This window comes from Eulemur rufifrons, chromosome 9, assembly GCF_041146395.1.
Source record: "Eulemur rufifrons isolate Redbay chromosome 9, OSU_ERuf_1, whole genome shotgun sequence".
In the NCBI taxonomy this organism is placed as follows: Eukaryota; Metazoa; Chordata; class Mammalia; order Primates; family Lemuridae; genus Eulemur; species Eulemur rufifrons.
Window position 1 is genome coordinate 55,889,291 of NC_090991.1, and position 17,610 is coordinate 55,906,900.

The window sequence follows — 17,610 nt, forward strand, 5'->3', positions numbered from 1 at the left end:
CTTTTCAGTGTTTGTTACCCACTGCACAGTCTCGGGGACTCTGAACTCTGATGTGGACGAGACCTGAGCAGATGCTCCGTGCCCGCCTGGCGCGTCGGCTGCGGGAGGACGGTCCTTCCACCCCATCCCGGGCTCCACTAGGGTGGCGGAGGGGGTGGGCTCTGGGCAGGCTAAGCAAGGGCTTCTCCGGGTCTCTTAGAAGTGGCCTCCCAGGCCTGGCCCAGGCTCTGAAGATGGGCCTCTGCCTGCGGGGGCCTGGAGGGAGGGCTGTTCTGCTCCAGTGGGCTGTGTCTGTCCTGTCATCACCCTGACAGCAAAGGTCGGTCCCTGGGGGTCTGGTCATCAAGCAGCACTAGCAGCAGCTGCTTGGAACACCCAGGAAGCCCCCGGAAAACAGCCCCCAGACCACTGTGTCCATCAGGGCTCCCGGAGGGGCAGCACCTGTGGTGGGTGGGGGTGGACGGGCAGGGGCTGAGGCGGCGTTGTCAGGAGCCTCCCACACTGAACTGTGCTCAGACTCTCCTGGCAGGGCCCTGTCCTCGGGGTTACGCTACACCTTGGACGCAGACAGCCACCCACAGGGCTCTGCTAGGTCGGGGTCTCTGCTCACGTTTGCAGGAGGGATCCCGGGAAAGGGGGCAGGGGTGGAGCCAAGACAGGTTATGAAACCGAGGGCCAGCGCTCCTGGCTGCAAGCCGGAGGCGGCCGGGTGGGGAGGGAGTGCTGGGAGTTCTCAGGCATTGGCTGTAGCGTGGTGTTCACGCCACAGAATCCACGGACGTTACACACCAGAGCTTTTCTCTCCCCGAAGAGCTGGTTCACAGCCCACCACCGGTGGGGAGGCTGCACAGGCTGCACTGAGCCACCCCAGGTCTTGGGACGCTGGCCCGGCACTGTCCTTGGTGAGGCAGCACACAAGGCTACAGACTGACCTCTGGCGGGGGGCGGGGGGGGGGGGTCCCAGGTGGGGGCGGGGAAGATGGGAGTCTGGCCCCAGCGTTCCAGCCTATGCTGGCTCAGGTGAGCAGAGCGCCTGGATGAAGCGCCCGGTGCAAGAAACGGACTTGCACCCTGGGCTGACGTGGGGCTTGGGGAGCCCCCTCCTCGCACCCCGGGAGCTGGAACAGTTTGCTCTAGGGGACCAGGTGGGACCCTCCCCATGGCCTGTGGGTGATTCGGGGTGGAGGTGGGGCTGCAAGGCTCTACCAGGAAGAGTCAGTGAGGGAGCAGGCAGGTGAGGGGGCCCCCGAGGGCCAGAGGGGACAAGTGGCCGACCCTTGGCCCCACCCTCCCCACTCATGGACACCTCAGCCTCTGTCCTCCAACGGCCCCACCTCATCTCATGAGCTTTCCTTCCTGGGCTTCAGGTTCTTGGCTGGGGAGCCCGGGTCCCCTTGGGGGCAGGAGGGCAAGGCTTGGTGGGCTCCACCTGGGTTGAGACGGGAAGCGTCTGCAGACACCAGCCCAGGTGCTGGGGGGACGGGAGTGCGGGCTGCTGCCAGAATCATAGGACGGGTCATGGCGGCAAGTGCATCCAGACGACGTCCCTGCCGGGGGCTGCCTTCCTCGGAGGTAACCTGAATCCAGGCTGAGCCCAAAAAAGCCACTGCCCTTTAGAGCCAGCTGTGTGGGCACAGGATGCAGGGCGGGGGCTGGACAGGGTCCCAGTTGCCGCCCCCCAACCCTCCGGCCCTGCATGGAGCACGAGGGAAAGGGGCCAGAGGTGGAGGCTCCAAGCCAACCCCCAGGTGTGGGCTGCGGCCAAGGTGAGCAGCTGGACAGCTGAGTCAGCTCCTTCCTCTCTCTCAGGTGAGGTGAGCCAGCCCTCCTGGCCATGGGAGGAGCCGTGGTCGATGAGGGTCCCACGGGCGTCAAGGCCCCCGACGGGGGCTGGGGCTGGGCCGTGCTCTTCGGCTGTTTCGTCATCACCGGCTTCTCCTACGCCTTCCCCAAGGCCGTCAGTGTCTTCTTCAAGGAGCTTATGCACGAGTTTGGGATCGGCTACAGTGACACGGCCTGGATCTCCTCCATCCTGCTTGCCATGCTCTACGGGACAGGTGAGGGCTGGCCCCTTCCTGGCATGCTCAGCGCAAGGCCAGCCAGGCCACGGGAGCCCCGGCATGGTTGGGCCTGTCGCCCAGGTCCACGGGGATCCCAGAGGGAGGCCCTCAAGAGAGGGCCTGCCGTGAAGCCTGGATGTCCTGTGAGACGGGAACAGGCAGAGCCAGCAGGCCGGTCCTATTTATAGACAGTCCAGGGGGCGAGGCCGCACGCGCTGGTCCACAAGGACAGCCAACTCTCCAGGGCCTGCTCAGCCAGCCAGGGTCTCCTGTGGGGGTTTCGCTCCGCTCGGGACATGTCTGCGCAGTCTGCACACTGGGGGCTCTGGAGCACCTGGCCCAGCCTGGGGCAGGAGGCGACCAGCTCCAGGCCTGGGGCCCAGGGGCGTGGAGGGGGCAGAGCCTGGCTGTGGGCCTGGGCTGGCCCTGACCCTCAGGCACCCCCCCCTCCCCGCCAGGCCCGCTGTGCAGCGTGTGTGTGAACCGCTTTGGCTGCCGCCCTGTCATGCTGGTGGGTGGCCTCTTTGCATCCCTGGGCATGGTGGCCGCGTCCTTCTGCACGAGCATCATCCAGGTCTACCTCACCACAGGGGTCATCACTGGTGAGTGGAGTCCGGCGGGGCCCCGGGTGCTGGGAGGGGCGTCCCCCGAGTGCCTCAGCAGCAGGTGCTCTGCACCCTGGTCCCGGGCCTGGCACAAGCTGGGGACACACACGGTGGCCTCGAGCAGGGTGGGGTCTCACCTGCGGCCCCCTCTCCTCCAGGCTTGGGTTTGGCGCTCAACTTCCAGCCCTCGCTGATCATGCTCAACCGTTACTTTAACAAGCGGCGCCCCATAGCCAACGGGCTGGCGGCAGCGGGCAGCCCTGTGTTCCTGTGTGCCCTGTCCCCGCTGGGGCAGCTGCTGCAGGACCACTACGGCTGGCGGGGCGGCTTCCTCATCCTGGGCGGCCTGCTGCTCAACTGCTGCGTGTGCGCCGCGCTCATGAGGCCACTGGTGGCGTCTCAGCCGGGCGGGGGGCCGGGACCCCAGCGGCCCTCGCGGCGCCTGCTGGACCTGAGCGTCTTCCGGGACCGCGGCTTCGTGATCTACGCAGCGGCCACCTCCATCATGGTGCTGGGGCTCTTTGTGCCACCTGTGTTTGTGGTGAGCTACGCCAAAGACATGAAAGTCCCCGACACGCAGGCCGCCTTCCTGCTCACCATCCTGGGCTTCATCGACATCTTCGCGCGGCCCGCAGCCGGCTTCCTCACGGGGCTCAAGAAGGTGCGGCCCTACTCCGTCTACCTCTTCAGCTTCGCCATGTTCTTCAACGGCTTCACCGACCTCACGGGCTCCACAGCCAGCGACTACGGCGGCCTGGTGGTCTTCTGCATCTTCTTCGGCATCTCCTACGGCATGGTGGGGGCCCTGCAGTTTGAGGTGCTCATGGCCATCGTGGGCACCTCCAAGTTCTCCAGCGCCATTGGCCTCGTGCTGCTGCTGGAGGCGGTGGCTGTGCTCATTGGGCCGCCGTCAGGAGGTGAGTGCAGACCGGGGCCCTTCGCGCCACCCTCCTGCTTGGAGGTGGGGACACAGCCATCTCCCAACAGGGCCTTGGAGCCGGAGGGGCGCTGGGGCCCGCAGGTGTCACCGGGTGGGGTGCTTGGTCCGGCGCCACCCACGGGCAGGTGCACACCAGGCAGCCCCAACAGCCAGATTTTTACTTGGGGCTTTTCCTTTTCTTTTTGAAGGCTGACAAAATACTTGAGTGGAATTTAAAATGATTTTGACTGAAGAGCGCAGGTCTGGGATTTGGCGACTGTGCCGCCCTCAAAAGTGGCCTCACATCCTGGTCTGGGTCTCCCCAGGTGACCCTGCAGCCTCTGGGGGTCCCAGGGTATGGGAGGGAGCCCCAGGCCACACTTGATGCTCCCTGTCCCAGGGTCCTTGCTGTGCACACAGGGCTGCGCTGACTCCACCAGCCACCAAAGCCCCCAACCCTCCTCTAAGCCACTTCTATTTTTAGACTTTAAGTCTCTGCTCCCTTGGGGATGAGGAGGGGGGAGGAGTAGCTGGTGAGGACCCCCTCCCCGGGCTGGGACGCATGTGGCGTAGGCAAAACCACTTTGTCCTCATTGGTTTGGAGGCAGACCCGCGGGCAGGCTTCTCCCATGTCAAGAGACCAATGGGACACAGCCCAGGCGGGGCTGGCAGCCGCACCTGCCCACGCAGCAGGTAACTGGGACCTCTTACAGGCAAGCTCCTGGACGCCACGCACGTCTACAAGTACGTGTTCATCCTGGCGGGGGCCGAGGTGCTCACCTCCTCCCTGGTGCTGCTGCTGGGCAACTGCTTCTGCATCAGGAAGAGGCCCGGGGAGCCCCGGCCAGAGGCAGCGACCGCAGAGGAAGAGAAGCTCCACAGGCCCCCGGCGGACACGGGGGTGGACTCTCGGGAGGTGGAGCACTTCCTGAAAGCAGAGCCTGAGAGGAACGGGGAGGTCGTGCACACTCCGGAAACCAGCGTGTGAGGGCGGGGCAGGCTGGCAGGGCACAGGGAACAGGTACAGAGACTGGCAACGCTTGTATTTATTTCACAAACAGGACTAGCTTAGGCGGGGCCCTCGCTCGGCTCCGGGGGCCTGGTCGGCGGGTCGTCACCTGAGCAGTGTTTTGCGGGGGAGGTGGTGGAGTGGGAACCGTGTCATTCCAAAGCCGATCTGTGGTGAAGCCAAGCCTGGAGGTTATGAGCCGTCCGCGCCAGGGGCCCAGCCTGCTGACCCCCAGCCCTGAGCCCGCTGTGCTCAAGGACCTAGAAACCCACGCTTCGGAGACAACACGACTTTAATCAGAGGGCGGGGCAGGGACAGCCTGGCAGGCGGGCGCTGCCACGGGGCCCCGTCCTGTACCCTCGGGCTCTGCAGTGCTGCCCCGTGCCCACCTTCCCAGTGCCCACCCGAGGAAGGTGGGAAGTAAACCCGTGCGGGAGGAGGCCCAGGAGGAGCCTTTCCTAGAAGTGTGTGGAGCTGTGTTCTCTGTGGTCTGTTTGCCCCGAATCTCACTTCTGTTAAGAAATGACCTGGTGACGGTCACAGAGTGGCTCTGGTCCTCGTCACCTTCTCGGTGCTGTTTGCTCCAGGACACTCCCTGCCGACCCGGGGGAGCTCAGCAGCCACAGAGCACTCATGCGGCAGGGAAGGAGCATGTGCTGGCCAGGGGTGCGCGGGCGGCGCCTGGGCTGGTCTCTGAAACCTGCAGGGGAGCCCCGGCTGTGTGTGCCTCGAGCTGGGACAGAGCAGGTAACTTCTGCTCACTGTGCACGTGTTTAAAAAAGAGGATGTTCCTGCCTTCTGTTTATTCTCCCCTCTGGTTGGTGGGCAGTGCGCTACACGGCGGGCTGACTCCCCACGTTCTTCCATCAAGCCCCTGCCCAGCATGGCTTGCCCTGGGCACCTCACACCCACCTGCCCTGGTGGCTGGCGGCAGCCTGCGTGGCTGGGAGCCCGGTCAGAGGCTGCTGGGGCTCTCAGTAGGTGGTGCGTCGTGGGCGCTGGGGACGGCAGCGGGCGCCCTGGCGGGCTGTGTGCAACCGGAGAGACGCCATGTCCCTGCTCCTCTGCAATGAAAAGTGAGAGCACATGTCTCAGGTCCTGTCCCTGCCCAGCCCTGCAGCGGAGCCAGGCTTGGGCACTGCTGGTGGCCTCTGCCGTGGGGAGCCCCTGGGGAGGCACTTGGTTGGGTAGGCGGTGTTGGCAGCTAAGCAGCCACAGGCCGCATGTCCCGGGAGAGCCTGGCCTGCATGTGACCTCACTCCGTGAGAGGAGGGCAGGGACCCCAGGCCTTCAGGGTGGGCTGAGCCCCCGGTGCAGCTAACAGGCCTGTGGTCCTCGGCAGCTGCCTCCATGACCCAGACGGATGGGCGAGGCAGTGTGGGCCTCGGTGGATACACACGCTGCCCACGCACCACCCCAGCTGCCCTCAACCCCTTAGGGGACTGCACAGGCCGGGATTCCTTCTCTCCTGGCCCACAGGACCCTGTATAAGCTGGTCCTGGAAGCCCCGGCAGTTATTCTGGGCTTCCGGAAGGGCCGTGGGGTGTTGGCTGCACCCTCATCCTGACCAGCCTGGCCCCGGGCCCTTCTCACTCAAGACCCCACTGGGGCAGGCACACCACAAAGCAGCCAGGAACGTGGTGACCCCTGAAGTCATGCCTTGGGGACACTGAAGGGACTGAGAGGGTCACGATTAAGACTACGCCCTGGTAGGACAGCAGGCTCTGGGAGGACAGCGCTGTGCGGCGGGGGCGGGAGCTGGGGTCCACACGCTCTGCCACCCTCCTCCCTGGGCAGGGCCTTCACGGAGATGCCATGTGGCAACATCCCGGCGTGGTTACAGCGTCTGCACTGCCCACCACTCGGGGAGGGGAGGGGCGCACAGATGTCTCCTCTGCCTACTTTCCTGGCTCCAGACGGCCACAAAGGACCAATTCCTGTCCTCGAGAAACTGCCTGCCCTTGCGAGAGGTGGCACGGCCTGTGAGCAGAACTGCCGCCCACCCCTGCAACAAGTTCTGGTGCCAAAGAAGGCTCCTTCCAACGCCCCGTGTAGACACACGCCCACCTCTGCATGGGTCTGGGGGGCGGAGGGCAGTGGGAGCACAGGCGCAGGGGACGCCTGTGTGGAGGAGGTCCGTGAGCCAGCACCCGGACTGCCGCTGCACCCTGACCACGTGTCGCCTGTCAGGCCTGGGGGGCGCATCTCTGACCCCTGCCCTGCATCTCAGAGGGATGTGTCCGCCCTGGGCTTTCGCAGAAAAACCTGGGCACAGACGTGAGCAGCCGCACTGGGAAGCCAGGGGCAGAGGCAGGGGCCCAGCAAGGGCTGCGAGGAAGCTCCTGACCCTCATGACCAGGCCACGTCCTCAGGACAGGGGTCCGGCCAGACCCGGACCCAGCTCCCTTCACCCCCCAGCCCCCCACACGTCCTGACAGGAGGCCAGGAGGGAGCTAGAACTTAGGCTTAGCTTGGGGCCCGTGTGGCAGCCAGTGGCGCCTCATCCCACAGCCACAGAGAGGTTCCATGTGTCGCCTTCTCCGTCCCAGGCAGTGAAGAGTGAGCAGGGATGGGGAACTCCTCGCCAGCCCTCTCCCAGAACCTACAGAGTTGTCAGGATGGCTGTGGAACTGCCCTCCAGCACACGCCCAAGTGTGGCCACGTGCAAACCCACCCTGTGCCTAGACAGCTCCGGCAGCCCCCATGTGGGGCCCAGAGAGGACCGCTTGTGCTGTGACTGCTACAGAGAGCACGTCCTCCACTGGGCGGGGGGCAGTGGGGCCCTGCCGCAGGGCTGTGGCCGGGGGACCCTGGCACAGGGGAGGGCAGGCTGCCTGGCCCAGCTCTCAGCTCATCAGCACAGATCGGTCCGTGAGACAGGACAGGCCCAGGCAACAGGCCCCTCCCCGCTCCAACAGCTGACACCCTCCCCCAGTCCCTGGGGGGTCTGCAGAGGAACTGACACGAGGCCACTCCTGTGCTCCAACAACTCACACAGCAGAGGGAGCCCAAGGCCACGAGCCAGACCAAGGGCCACAGAGGGCCATGCCCAGGGGCGGAGGGACCTCTCCCGGGACGGCGGGGGGCCGCCACACAGGGAACCACAAGCAGCCATTCGCCAGCAGCACCACACTGTTGGTGGCCAGAGCGCGTAGAGGTCGGGGGCCTATTCCCTAAAGGTGGCGAGGCTGAGGGACGCACCGCACCCACCCAACCCCGCCGGGCACGGCCCTCCCGCCGGCTCCGCCGGCCCAGACACCACTCGGCTGAGGACAGACGGGAACGCCCATCCTCAAAAAAGCAGCTTTCATGCAGTGGATCGAAACACACCAAAACCTCCCAAACCGACGAAATAAAGACCACATGGAAGGGGCAGGAAAGAAAGGTAGAAGTCATTATGAATTTATTATGTACACAGTTCTTACGTACACAAATACAGTGGTGACACAAACGCACAGCGCAGACTGTTGCCACTACACAGGTCGACACAGACATTCTAACTAGTTTCCTGCGAGGAGGGTGGGGGTAAACACTGGGTGAGAACTGCCACAGCCACACACCCTCGAGGACTCGAGCGAGTCCACTTTGACGCAACCCAGCAACTGCGGGTTGGAGCCTGGATGCAGAGGCAGAGGCTGCCCTGCACGGCCTTGCTGGCACTACATCGGGACCACGGGTATTTACAAACAAGCTCGTGCCACACAGGCGGTCACTGCTAACACCGCGTGGATCGGGGAGTGTGAGGGACGAAGGCGCTCGGCAACAGAGCACATCTCAAACTTGCCCCGACCTGTCCCAGCCTCCCCTGCACCCTGACACGCAGCCCCACCCGCTCAAGGCTCGGCACCCCAAAATGCTGACAGAGTAACCAGCTCAGGATTCAGAAAGCAGCACCCAGGGGCTCAGACAGATGTCTGGCCAGGACAGCAAAGGGCCACACCCTGGGAGGCCCACCAGGACGGCACCCCAGGGCCAGGGCTGACCCAAGGTGGACACCTTCAGGTCCCCGGCTCCCAATGCACGCCCCGTTTCCAAACACAACACCCGCACAGGTGACAGGAAGAAAGGCAGAAGCAGCTATGAGCAGACACCGCACCTCACTCCCGAGACAGGAGACCTCACCTCCACGGGCTGTCGCCACTGTGCGGCCTGACAGCTGCAAAATTAAAGGCAAGAAAGCACATCAGCAGCCGCGAGCCCTGTGGGGGGGCACCAGCCCGTGGGGCCGCCTTCCTGCTGGTGAGACTCAGCCCACCTGCTTCACTTCCGACTGGCTCACGTCCATCCCACCAAGGGTCACAAGGTGTGTGCTCCCACCCATCCTGGACCTGAAGCTTCTGGCCAGGCTGTGAGAGGCACCCGCTTCTCGGCACTTCAGGGTGGATGCCCTTCAGCGCGCCAGCTTTTCTGGGCAACACCCTTGGCATCCGCGGGGACGACCCGCTCCACGGTGTTGAGCACACAGGCGTTAGCACAGATTAACAGCCAATCCGCACGGCAGTATTTACAGGCTGTTCAGAAAGTTCCCAAGTTCAGAGGCGGTGAGGCAACAAGCACCACTGGGGTAACCACACACGACCCCAACGAGTCTCGAGTCACGGTCCTCTCCCAGCGAACCACAACTGCACGCAGCGTTCACTCTCGGAGCATCCCACCGTCTCCCGGGGCTTAGCCTCGGCTTCCAAGCTCCTCAGAGTCCTCCGCCCCCTCCCCAGGGAGGACAGCACGCAGGGCCTGGAGCAGCACCCTCCACCCGCGCCGAGGGCCGGCCAGGTTCCCCGGGGCAGGCATTTCAGTCTGCAGCGGGCAAGAGTGAGGAAGATGCCAAAACCAGGCTGCCGAGGTCCCACGACACACACACTCACGTCATAGAACTGATGAGAAACTTCCTCTCTAAAGTGGACAAAACACAACAAACGAAACAACACAACACACACCCTCGAGATCCAATGTGCACCCCCTCTCCCTGCCTGACTCCACTTCACACAGAAACTCCAAACCAGTGTCTTTGTTTCAGGATTCTTTAAAGTCAACATCTATTTATAAGACCGCAAAAACAGACAAGAAAGAAACAATAAAAAGACAGATTTCTTTACACAGATTTAAGCCAATAATTTTTAGCAAAATGATACAAAACTGTCTTAACCAAGTAGAAGACTGGTAGTTACAGTGGAATTGTCGGGGAGCACAGGTTACCACCACTGGCGGGGCTGACAGCTCTTGCGAGGGAGTCTGAGTCTCTCTCACTGCCTTCTTCCCAGCCCCGTCACAACTCAGTTCCCGTGGGGGGGCCTCGGTGGCAGCCCCGGTGATGGCAGCTCTTGGAGTCTGTCCGCTTAGTTTGTGTTTTGTTTCCCCCATGAGCGTCGCTGGGTGAGTGGCCTGCAGAGCTCCCGGTTAACACTTCGGTTCTAGACCGGGGGGCGCGTCACTAGTAAAGCCATTGGTAACAGAGTAGATCAGCCATGCATTGTCTGCCCTTCACAGCAAGAAGGAGAGTTCTCATCGGTGCACGGCAGACTGAAGACCACTGGAAGCCACCCGACCGGGAATCTGTCGGAGCCAAAGCACAGGAGAAGGTCAGCGTGAGGCCAGAGGGACAGGCCAGTCGGGCGCTCAGGCACAGACACCACAGTGATGGAGCCTGGCAGGGAGGGGACAACCTCTGCCGCTGTGCCCCCGTCTGGAGGCCTGCACCCCTGGCCATGAGACGGGACCTCTGTGGCCAGGCCGCATGCTCTGAACGAGTGCTGGGAAGGGGATGAGGCATGCAGGCAAGGTGACCCCGGAGCCACCTCGGCAGCCATCGGCGAGGATCCGAGCGGGAGGGACACTTGCTCCCAGCCTCCCTTCCTGGAAAGTAACTGGGCGTATTGGAAACGGCATCCCTTTGGGGGAAGACGTGAAAAGCAGTTCCTGTCAACATGTTTCCGAGAGCGCGCACAGCATTAGAGCCACAGCAGGTCTCCCAGCGGCACCAGACCCGACGGAAGCTCAAGCCCCTGCTGGAAGGAGCCACCAAGGGCCGCATCACTGACAAGAAGGGAGCACAGCGTGGACGCCCAGCCATGCACCAACGCGGGGGAGCGGGTGACTGTGGCCGGAGGGTCATTACAGACGACAGCTGCGTGGACGAGATGGCTGGGCAGAGACCAGGTTTGAAAAGAAACACAAAATGAGAACAGAGATAAACGAGAGATAGGAAGAGAAACGACTAAAAAAGCCAGGACAGGCGGAGACCAAGAAGTCTGAATGCAGCAAGAGCTCAGAGCCCCCAACACCAAGCGAGGCGCCACTCAGCTGAGCACGACACACACTCCTCTCCGGCTCCACCGACCCCAGACCGGGCAGCTCAAGTGCTCTGGGGCAACCTGTAGCCAGCCCCGAGGGCAGCACCGCGGCACTCCTGCTCTGCACGCGGCACCCAGGGACAGAAGGGGCGCGCCGACACGGTGAATGCGGCCACGGGGGGGCCAAGGGCACAGCAGGACGGTCACTCTGCTCAGAGACTATGCACGGCATTCCCCCTAGACTGGGCAGCTGATGGCAGCGGCTCTGGACCCACAAGGAGAAGAACGAAGCGGAAGAAGCCTCACTCTACCTCGCCGGCACCTGGCATGCAGCCCAGCCCCACCTGAGCACGCCCGCAGGCGGGGTTGGGGTGGGGGGTGGTGCTCCCAGCCCACCCGGCGCCTGCCACCTGCCGAGCCCACCATGAGCACACTCACCCAGTGCCGCCTTCCGACGGGAGACGAGCAGCTACTTGCCGTGGTGTTCGAAAGGAATGCTATTCTGAGGTGGGGAAAAGACAGCTGTTGGTAAGCGTCCCACCAGCCGGCCGGCACGCAAGGCCCCGGCCCCCTGACTGCCTACGTCTCCCGTGTCCAGACGGGCTTCCTCACCTCAGCCAGGCCCACCTGGGGCACCCAGGGAACGGCCACAATCTCACTGGCCTCTCACAACTGGCCCTCCAGTGGGAGTGGCGGCTGCTCCTCTTCTAGACGGGGCACAGGACAGACCCTCCTGGCTCTTCTCACACCGAGAACCTGACGCCCAGCAGGCTGTGGGGCGTTGAGGGCCCTACACGTGGGGGCGACAGCACTGCCCCAGGACACACAGGCAGGACACACTTCCTACTGTGAAGACTGGGGCCGCAGACCTTATTTTGGGGCAGGGTGTGGATTAAAGCGAGGCCTCAAAAGGCACAACTGGCATCTTTGTGGACAATTCTGGACTGATGAGGCGTTTCCTCTCACAAAGTAAAAAAAAAACAGATTCACCATGCCACTTGGCCAGAGAGGCCTGGCCTGGCACAAACTGCCCTTGAAAGGGGGGCGCAGGGCGCAGCCCCTGCAGTCTGGGAGGGAGAGGCCCTGTAGCAGGCAGAGGCTGCCCTGGCGACCTGCACGCGGGGTGTCACCACATGCCGGATGCTGGTCACCCATCCAGACCTCCCCAGGGCCAGCAGGCACCAGGAAGCCCTTCTGCCAACTTGTCACCTCTCCACCAGGAGCACCAACTCCTGGGAGGGGCACAAAGAACTGGGAAATGGCAGCCTGTGTGGAAGATGCGCCAGGGGGATGTGTCACGAGTCCCTGCGCGTGGGCTGCCTGCTTCCCTCGAGCCACCCGGAGGAGCAAGTGCGCTGCCACTTCTGCCCAGTCCCCAGCTTTCTTTTTAGGGAGGGGTGTGTGTGAGTAACAGCTGAACTGTGAAAGCCGGAGCAAGCCCACTCCAACCCCCAGGGCAGACATTCATCTGCAGGTCTCAGAGGGGCCTCGTGTGTCCCCTGGATGCAAGACCGGGGCCTGCCGGTTGCAGAGCACTGAGCATGCTGGTGCAGACGGAGCCTGGAGGGAAGCGATGTGCTGTCCCTTCTCCTTCCCTCCTGAGGGTGACCAAGGAGGGAGCCTGTTCTGGACGCAGTGTGGGTGCCCTGCCCTCATCACAGGCGTCTTAATAAAACCCTGGTGACCAGGAACAAAAGCTAAGATGCTTCCTCTGGAGGGAAAGCACCCCAAATAAACCCTCTGGGGGCTCATCCCTGCTCTTAGAGCCCATGTTGCATTTCTTCACATGGAAAACAAACAGCCCACGAGAGCACTGGTGTGCGAGTACAAGCCACAAGCCCACCGTGGGAAGGAAGCGCACTCTTCTCCACCACCCTGGAGTGCCGGGCAGCCCTGAATTCAGCACCCTTGGAGGCTGGTGCGCTGAGACAGCCACACCCTGGGTGCCGGCCAGGGCCACACAGCCAGAAGGAGCTGCCTGAGACTACCCAGCGCCCTAGGGAACTCCTGACTCTTTCATTTTCCTCAAAGATCCCAAACCACCAGATGCCTTATTTTCTTAAAAAGACAAAAAAGAAAAGCTAGGCCTGCCCCTTCCTTGGTCTTCGCCAGAGCCCACCACACGCAGGCCGCGCTCATTCCTCCTCACGGGTTGGGAGCCTACAGAGGGGCTGCATGAGAGGAGGGACACGACCTGCTCACAGTTGTTGACGGGGGACTCCAGGGATCACGGAGAAGCCCGCTGAGACCCTGTGTGCTGCAGTGCCGCGAGGCCGGAGGCCACCGGGGTGTACACGGCGTTGGCCAGGCCCCTCCAGCCCCACAATTCAAATAATCACTCACTCAAATTCCCTGCATCTTAGTCTCTTTGGGAGAAAGCTAATCACACAGAAAGCCCACTTCTAGTAAAATGATGAGTGAGTTAGAAGGGTCCAGTGAAAGGATTCGTTTTCTGATAAGACGACAGGTGGCCAAGGGCACCTGCACTACTCGGCCCAGCCCCTCCAGTCAGGGGACAGGACGTGCCCCCAGCACACCTCTGAAACGAGTTCCTGCTCACCTACGAAAACACGAGGGCGAGCCAAGCACCTCGCAGGATGCCAGCCCCGCCAGGGCTCACCCCTGACCCCTCACCCCTGCCCCCGCAGAGGACCCTGAAAACTGTCTCAAGAGAAAGAATCAGTATATATGTAAAAAGTTGTTCTGGTCTATTGAAAGAAGCAAGTTAGCGAATGCAAAAAAACAACAACAACAAAAGCCAGAGAGAGAGGGAGGATGCTGGGAGAGGAAGACGGGCATGAGGAAGCGCCCTCGTGGCCAGGCCGCGCCACCCTGCCTTTGCAGCACGTTTCTCTGAGCACACTTTCCTGAGACAGCAGCACGGTCGACAAGGTCATCAGAAGATGAGAAGCCTCATCATGTGGCAATGCCACCGGGGTGGGCCACCACCAAGGCTCCTACAGCCCCGACCCTCGGCCAGAGGTGGGGGCAGCTCCCGCACAGGGACCCTCTCCAGCCAGCGGGAACGAGGAAGTTCCCAGAGACAGGGCGGGTGCGCCCACAACACCCACTCCTTGCGCAGTGTGAGCAGGCGCGTGTCTGCGTGGGGAAGACAGCTGGGGGCACCCAAGCAACAGCAGAGGAAAAGCCCCCAACGCGGCCTGCTGCCCGCGGGCCTGTGACCGGCCACACTGCAGCTGGGGAACGAGCCCTTGAGCCGCACAGCTTGTCTCTTAACCAAGAAGCCAAATCAGCAACTAGGAACGCAACTTCCCCAACAGGTTAAAAACAAAAATGGGGAACATTAAAAAAAAAAAAAGAAGGAAGAAAACATACCCTTCAAAAAACTCATCTTACTCTCGACTTTGAGCTTTTAAGGCAGGGTAAGCCAGAGGCCCGTCGCTGACACACAACCCCACGCCGGGGCCCGGCACGTCCCGGCCTCAGTGAGCTCAGAGCGCGTACCTGTGAGGTGGACATGCGAGAGGTATCTTGTCGGCCCGTGAGATCGGACGAGGAGATGTTGACTGGGGCCCCACGGTGCAGCCGCATACTCACTTTCCGCTCTCTTTCCATGCCGGACACGGGCCGAGGAGAGGTGTTAGCTGAGAGGAGGGAGAAGTGGAGTGAGCACCCTGCAGGCTGCCTGGCCTCCTGGGCAAGGGGCCTCCCCTGGGGAAGCTGTGGCCAGCGAGGACCCTTGGTGGCTTGAACATCTAACTGGACTGCAGGGACAGCAGGGCCGACAGCCACAGCCACCCCCGACTCAGAGCAGCCCAGCAGGCGCCCAGCCCAGCCCTACACGCCTGCCAGCCAGTCAGGAATACCCGCTGGCGGGAGAGCCCTCTGAGACGCCCACAACATGTGGGGACATAGGAGCATCAAAGGGCTCGTGCAGGAAAAATGTGTGCCGTGAGAAGACATATGCATGTATATAAGCGATTACAAACATCGGTAACAGCTTTCAGGAACTCAGTCAGACCAACTCAAGAGACCAAGTCTGTGAACCGTGTCTGCAGGCACCATGGCCGGCTGGCTGTCCCCAGACCACCTACTCCTACACCTCTCGGGAGCAAGAATCAGCAGAAACTGGCACATCCAGGATCAGCCCCCACATGGCCTGGGCCCAGGCTCCCCCCATCCGCAGGCCACAGAGGCCTCTGAGCAGCTCCCCACGCCGGCTCCAAGGGCGCTGTGAGGGGCGCACTCACCCGTGTGTGAGGTAGGGGTGAGGGGTGTGGGGGGAGCCACTTCCTGGGTGCCCCGCAGGCGTCCCGAGGCTGTGGAAGGGAGCCCCCGGGTGGCTGGGTTGCGGGAGTGTCTCAGCCGCTCCTCTCGGTCCCGCCGCTCCCGCTCGGCGTCGTCAGCAGCACGGCTGGCGCCCTGAGGAGGGAGGAGGTGAGATGATCAGGACGGCATCCAGCTGTCCTCTAGAAACGTGAGACAACACCAAGGCGCCTTTGGGACAAGACTGCCCCGAGAAGCTGTCCACGACGACGCAGTGAGCCAGAAAATGACCTTTCCCCCGCCGGGCGGCCGCACGACCCCTGGGGGTACTCAGCCCCCATGTCCTTCCCCAGCACACCAGAGAAAACCCCTCCCACGCTGGGGCACCTGGCGGCTCAGAACCACCTTAAACGTCCAAATAGAAAGCAGTCGGATGGCCTGCGCCTCTATGCACATTCGCACACTGACACCAGAGGAGAAGAGTCCAAAATGCCCACAGTGGGGGAGGGGAGGGGACGTAGCATTTGGCCGGAGTCCAGCCCCAGTAGGAACGCCATGCCTCGGTGACAGCAGGCACACGCAGGCGGAGCAACAGGGCTGGCGATCAGGTCTGCGCAGGACGTTCCAGACTCAGGGGTGCCGGGTTTTAAGCAGTTACTGAGGAGCCAGCTACTGAGGACCACGTGCTCATGACCAATGCCGTAAGGCAGGGCCTGCGTGCGGTGCCACACCCAGACGCTACCTGTCCCTGCCGTTCACTGCACACAGCCACGCGCACCCATTCACACACTGCCTGTACCTGTGACACACGCAGCCAGCAAAGCTGTAACGACTTACTATTTGGCCCTTTATAAAGTCTGTCCCACGCCTGAGGGAGGGATACCGAGAACACACTGCAGGGAGACCACTCCCGTGTCCAGCCCTGGAGGGACTGGGCTCCCACTGGCCCCGGGCCTTTCTCCTGGCCCACGCCCACCCCGCAGAGCACAGCCAGGCCAGCCAACAGGCACCCCTGCCCCGCCTGGCCCCCACAGCCCGCTCACGGGGCTGTGCATCTTGCGCTCCCCAAAGAGCTCCCCAAATCTGCCCATCCACCAGATTTTGTCACCTGGAAAGACTCCAACGTCTTCAAACTGACAAGAGAATAAATTCTTAATGAAAGAGAACACGAAAGTTCAACGAAAGCGCCAATCCTGGCAGTGGTGTCCAAATGTCAATTAGTGAAACTCACACAACTGTCCCAGGGACAGGCTGCCTGTGGAGAGGCTCAAGGTTCTCCCGCGCCACAGGCAGGACGTTCTCACACGTGAAGGCCCAAAGAACAGACAGTGGGTAAGCAAGGACACGCCACGCAAAACTAGCTCGCTACAGGGTCAGGCAGGCGGAGCGCACCCACCAGGCCCCCACCCCAGGCTTGGCTGGGCAAGAGGCAGGAGGGGGCAGGGAGCACCAGGGTGGAGCCCTCCAGCCGCAGAGGACCTCAGAGGACCAGGCTGCACCCCAGGCGGACGAACTCAAGGTGCTCTCAGGATCGGCAACCACCACCACAGAGACCCCCTCCAACGAGAGCAGACTGAGTCGCCTAGGCAGAGCCTGTTCTGGGCAGACCTGCGTGGTGGGCAAGGCCATAGGTCCCGACTCTCCCTGGCGGGCACCTGGCTTCCCAGCATCCTCACCCTCAGCCAGACCTTGTCCTCTCAAGCCAAAGTCTGCCAGGGACGCTTGCCTCTCACGGTTCGGCAGACACACCTGTCCCACCCGAACCACGCACAGCACAGTGCCCACATGAGACCCAAGCCCGGACGAGGTGGCCGCCAGCCTCCCGGGCCGCACTGGCAGGGGTAGAGGAGTTGGCAGTGGCGCTTACAAACTTGAGCATGTTCCAGTCAAACACGTAGTCGTAGGAGAAGCCCTGGCGGTGGAACAGATTCCTGAAGAGCTGCCTCAGGTATGAGTAGTCAGGTTTATCATCAAAACGCAAGGAACGGCAAAAATTCAGGTATGTGGCAAATTCAGCTGTAAAACAAGAGACTCAAAGCTAACGAGCGAACTCCTGACCGAGACCCAGAGTGGTGTCTGTTAGCACCACTGTTTACCTCCTTTTCTACACATACTCAAGGTATGAAAGATGCAATCTGAAACATTAATCACACTTTTAAGAACTGGGCCTTAGGAAAGAGTTTCTAAACATTCAACATCGCAGAGCAGTTTGGTTTCATCTAGGGCATGTATTCCAGGGGCAGTCCCACAAAAACAAAGGGACACTTACTGAGTTACAGCTCCAGAAGCAGGAGGTGGCAGGGAGGGCAAGCTGTGGCCACTGTGAAGGCCAGGTCTGACCACCCCACCCAAACCTGCCCAGCCACTCAGGTCTCCTTAAGACCCAGCCCTGCCTCCAGGCATCGGGCTCGAGCACAGGCCTGCCTCGCTTGCCATCTCTCCGGGGCCTCAGGGTGCCGCACAGACAGCACTCGGTAGGCACGTCGGAACACAATGGCCA

General features: G+C 62.3%; 2 protein-coding genes across 5 annotated transcripts in view; one reads left to right on the forward strand and one right to left on the reverse strand.

Annotated features, from left to right (window-relative positions):
• The first annotated feature begins 1,740 nt into the window (after positions 1-1,740).
• SLC16A3 (solute carrier family 16 member 3) lies at positions 1,741-4,581 on the forward strand. The gene is made up of 4 exons (XM_069483041.1): positions 1,741-2,057; positions 2,519-2,662; positions 2,824-3,582; positions 4,298-4,581. Exons 1-4 carry the CDS (start codon positions 1,835-1,837, stop codon positions 4,570-4,572), a joined length of 1,401 nt encoding a protein of 466 aa, XP_069339142.1. The 5' UTR covers positions 1,741-1,834; the 3' UTR covers positions 4,573-4,581.
• Positions 4,582-4,614: 33 nt separating this feature from the next.
• CSNK1D (casein kinase 1 delta) overlaps positions 4,615-17,610 on the reverse strand; it is a 30,503-nt gene continuing 17,507 nt past the window's right edge. The window contains exons 6-10 of one of the 4 annotated variants that reach the window (XR_011234914.1): positions 16,978-17,126; positions 15,095-15,266; positions 14,349-14,488; positions 5,506-5,657; positions 4,615-4,761 (exon numbers count right to left, since the gene is read on the reverse strand). Coding sequence is in view for 3 of the 4 variants with exons in the window: in XM_069483042.1 (XP_069339143.1) it covers positions 5,568-5,657; positions 14,349-14,488; positions 15,095-15,266; positions 16,978-17,126 (551 nt within the window). In the remaining variant the exon portion in view is untranslated. Of the gene's footprint in view, positions 4,762-5,493; positions 5,658-7,880; positions 10,147-11,321; positions 11,386-14,348; positions 14,489-15,094; positions 15,267-16,977; positions 17,127-17,610 lie in introns of those variants that run through there. The other 3 variants (XM_069483045.1, XM_069483042.1, XM_069483044.1) reach the window with 3 other exon arrangements.